This window comes from Anneissia japonica, unplaced genomic scaffold (assembly GCF_011630105.1).
Source record: "Anneissia japonica isolate Jap-2015-1 unplaced genomic scaffold, ASM1163010v1 scaffold288008_len1385354_cov213, whole genome shotgun sequence".
In the NCBI taxonomy this organism is placed as follows: domain Eukaryota; kingdom Metazoa; phylum Echinodermata; class Crinoidea; order Comatulida; family Comatulidae; genus Anneissia; species Anneissia japonica.
Genome location: NW_022720123.1, coordinates 615655 through 619018, shown reverse-complemented (window position 1 = coordinate 619018; position 3364 = coordinate 615655). Strand labels below are relative to the sequence as shown.

Here is a 3364-nt window from a genome sequence, read left to right as displayed (position 1 = left end):
CGACGAGGGGATTTCCCCGACGAGAGGTCAGATTCCCCCGATGAAAGCAAAGTGGGCGTGGTCGAGCTTCGATTAAAAGGCTTCGAAAATGGTCCGGGGGCGAAGCCCCGAAAAGTTTGACGATTTAGGCCGACGGGTGGGGGGGGGGGGAGGAGCTCTCCCCGACGGTGGAGCGCTTTCCCCTACCCCCACTGGCGCCACCGTAGCAGTAGTAGTAGTAGTAGTATAATATCGGTCCAATTTGTACAGTGCTTTAGTTGTTATTCAAATATTACTGTTATTTTATAGGCTGAGGCTGACATCGAATGGAAGTTTAGTCGTGCAGAGATGTGGATGAGCTACTTCGATGATGCAGCTACTGTTCCCGTGCCCTTTAACCTAGTCCCATCGCCGAAGAGTATTTGGCACGTCATCAGGACAATAATGCGTTGTTTCTGTTACAAGGATGCTGCTAAAAAATCTAAACAGGTTTGGTTCATATTTTATATATACATTAGCAACAGAATTCAGAAAAATATTTTTAGTAAAAATAAGTTTTAGAAAGGAGTATATAACCCTACAACAATGATACAAATGCCACATATTTTTATTGTATCAGTGTTATTGTTTGAAGGTTTGCATAACTAAGTAATAATATATTAAATGCCTGTGGTACACCACGTAGCTATATACGTGGTGTACCGCAAATATTTGATATATGTATCACCTCACCTATCCTCTTCGTGCTATGAGGCACATAAGGCCATAACGTATTCTCTCCATTTAATAAATATGAGTATTCCGTCATTTGTAAACATTATTTATGTTACATGCTCAAATTATATCAACAGTTACACTTACTAATATAACATCAATAACTTAAAATAAGGATATCAACTCAAGTGCATATATGTCACCAATTTCAAATTATAGCATGATAAAAGGTGCAACAGCATTATTACATCTGTTAATGGGATAACACACTTTGGCATACTGGCACAAAATGCGATTCTTTCTATTTGCTGCCGGGGTATTATATCTAGCGCACGCGCATCCAATGCCGCAGAATCCACCCAGACAGAGGCAAACATAGTACAACGCGCCTACCCACGGGCACGAGCTACATTCACAGAGAATGGGTTCGAAACCCAGACTTTGAATATGGAAATAACATACATCAGTCACTGCCCTACCACTGAAAAGTTAACTGATGTATTTAGAATAATTTTCCTATGAGTGTATCAGATGTATTTTGCTCATCATACAGTCCTTAATAAAATATGTAATTGTCTTTTTCAGAAACATTTCCAGAAAGTGGTCGAAAAAGAAAAACTATATGAGGTAAGCATGCAATCTTAGTTTATAGACTCGTAGTCAAAATAGTGGTTATCCCATATACCCTTCTTATAGTATTTCGTTTTGTGCTCATTACAATATAATGGTTGGTAACGACAAACCCTTAATTCTTCTGTCAATTTTCATTTCTTATACCCATTTTTGTTTTTGCTAATCAAGGAAACTGTTCAACTCTTGGTTGCCCGTTATATTGCCGACAAAAAGTCAGATGCGTACGATACAGAGGGCGCTGTGACACAATTGGACATCATAGCTGTGCGTCAAGATATTTCCGGAGTAAAGTAGGCCTAAGAAACTTTTATTCGTCTGGAATTTGAGGGGCCTATTTAAATATTAAGGACTGTCAGTGTACCTTTTTCTCACAAACATACATATATTTTTTTTCAAGATAGACATCATGCTACTTTGTGAACAGCTTCCGGTTGTGGTGTAAGATGCTCGCCTGACCAACGAGAGTCCAGAGTTCAAATCCTGGAAAATTCCAGGAGTTTCTACCACAAATTAAAACAATGCTACTCCCTAAAAATCATTCATTGTGTTACTTATAAGCATCACATTTCCCACTATGTTGTTAAAAGAAATAAAAATATTCATTTATTGATTGAATGATTGGTTGGGTGATTGATTTTCACTGGGGGAATTTTTCTTACGACTAAAAACATCTCCACTTCCTACGCCTCGTAAATAAGTAGGCCTACGTAACCTATAAAAGCATCTTTTCATCCTGTAAGTGGCAAGTTCCGCACTTTGACCTACTCTTTTGATGTCGAAGGAGTTTTTTTTTTTTTTTACTCTTTTGATGAATTTTTTTTTTTTTTTTTTTATTACATAAACATAATACAATTACAGAAATCTGAGATTCAGATTCAGATTCGTGTTAAATTATGAAAAAAAATATTGTTAATGAAAATCTAACAAGTAGTAGAAGACTGATTGCCATTTGCACATTTCACCTGTGTTTTTTTCATCCTTATATTAGAAACGAACTCTCGGAATTTTTGCGGAAAATGGAAGGAACATTGAAACAGTGTGCTGACCAAATACACAAGGTATCAAAACGTGTCAACACGATAGAACGAGTTTTAAAGAACGAGGACCCAGAATCGGAAACAGAAAGCACATTCTCTACAATGGACAGAAGAGGAACCAGCAGTTTGTTCTCCAGCTCAAAGGGTTTCTTATCCGCAGGTGGAATGTTTGGTTCACTATTCAGCAATAAAAATACGAATGAACTTTCACTTACTGTTCCAGCGCCCTCGCATGGTACAAATTCGACAGTAGTCGCAGACGATGATCTCTCTACGCGTAGTGAAATTGAAAGCAATGTAGGTGCTTCGCGTCTGGCTGCGAATTCATATGAATTGGTCTCCACCGATGATTCAGGCAGCTCTGATGAAGAAGATGTAGGCATTGACAACCATGGATACACTTTCGATCCCTCGTACGAACAAAAATCTGATTTTGAATTTGTTGAAAGAGCGGCATCGACGGTAGCGAGTGACGCACCATTAGAACACCCAAAAGGAGATTCCGATGACAAACCCGCATCCCCTACAATCATTGGATCTGTTGTTTCGTTTTTCAAAAAACTTTAGGTATAACGAGTATGGATGTGTACAAGTTGTCAATAACTGTTGACGAAATTCGAACCTCACAAAATAATATTTGCACTTATTTTTCTATTTTAAAACAGGGTAAAAAGCGTAGTACTGAATGAATCCTAGTTCATTAATATGAGACAGAACTATTTAGTTTTAGTTGTTTCCGCCATGAAATATTAATTTATTAATAATAAACAGTTGTATCTTTAAAAATTTACACTGACCTTATGGATATATGTCAGTCAGTGGCATAGCCGCATATCTAGGGTATTGAAATGGGGAGGTTGATCTGGTGGGGCTCGACGATAAAGTGAGAGCCCTTGCTGAAAAATCAATGTGGTATGAAGTGATTTCTAACTACTTGAGCGAATTTTTCAAGTGGTGGGCGACTGCTCAGGAATGCTTGGTTTTTTTTTTTTTTCACCCTC

General features: G+C 38.0%; 1 protein-coding gene across 7 annotated transcripts in view; it reads left to right on the top strand.

Moving 5' to 3' along the window:
• The window catches only part of LOC117111229 (short transient receptor potential channel 4-like), a 39282-nt gene extending 35924 nt beyond the window's left edge, over positions 1-3358 (top strand). For all 7 annotated transcript variants that reach the window (XM_033254130.1, XM_033254129.1, XM_033254126.1 and 4 more), the window contains 4 exons: positions 289-468; positions 1279-1320; positions 1495-1616; positions 2315-3358. In XM_033254130.1, the coding sequence (XP_033110021.1) occupies positions 289-468; positions 1279-1320; positions 1495-1616; positions 2315-2930 (960 nt within the window). In that variant the 3' untranslated portion in view covers positions 2931-3358. The remainder of the gene's footprint in view (positions 1-288; positions 469-1278; positions 1321-1494; positions 1617-2314) is intronic.
• The last annotated feature ends 6 nt before the right edge of the window (positions 3359-3364 follow it).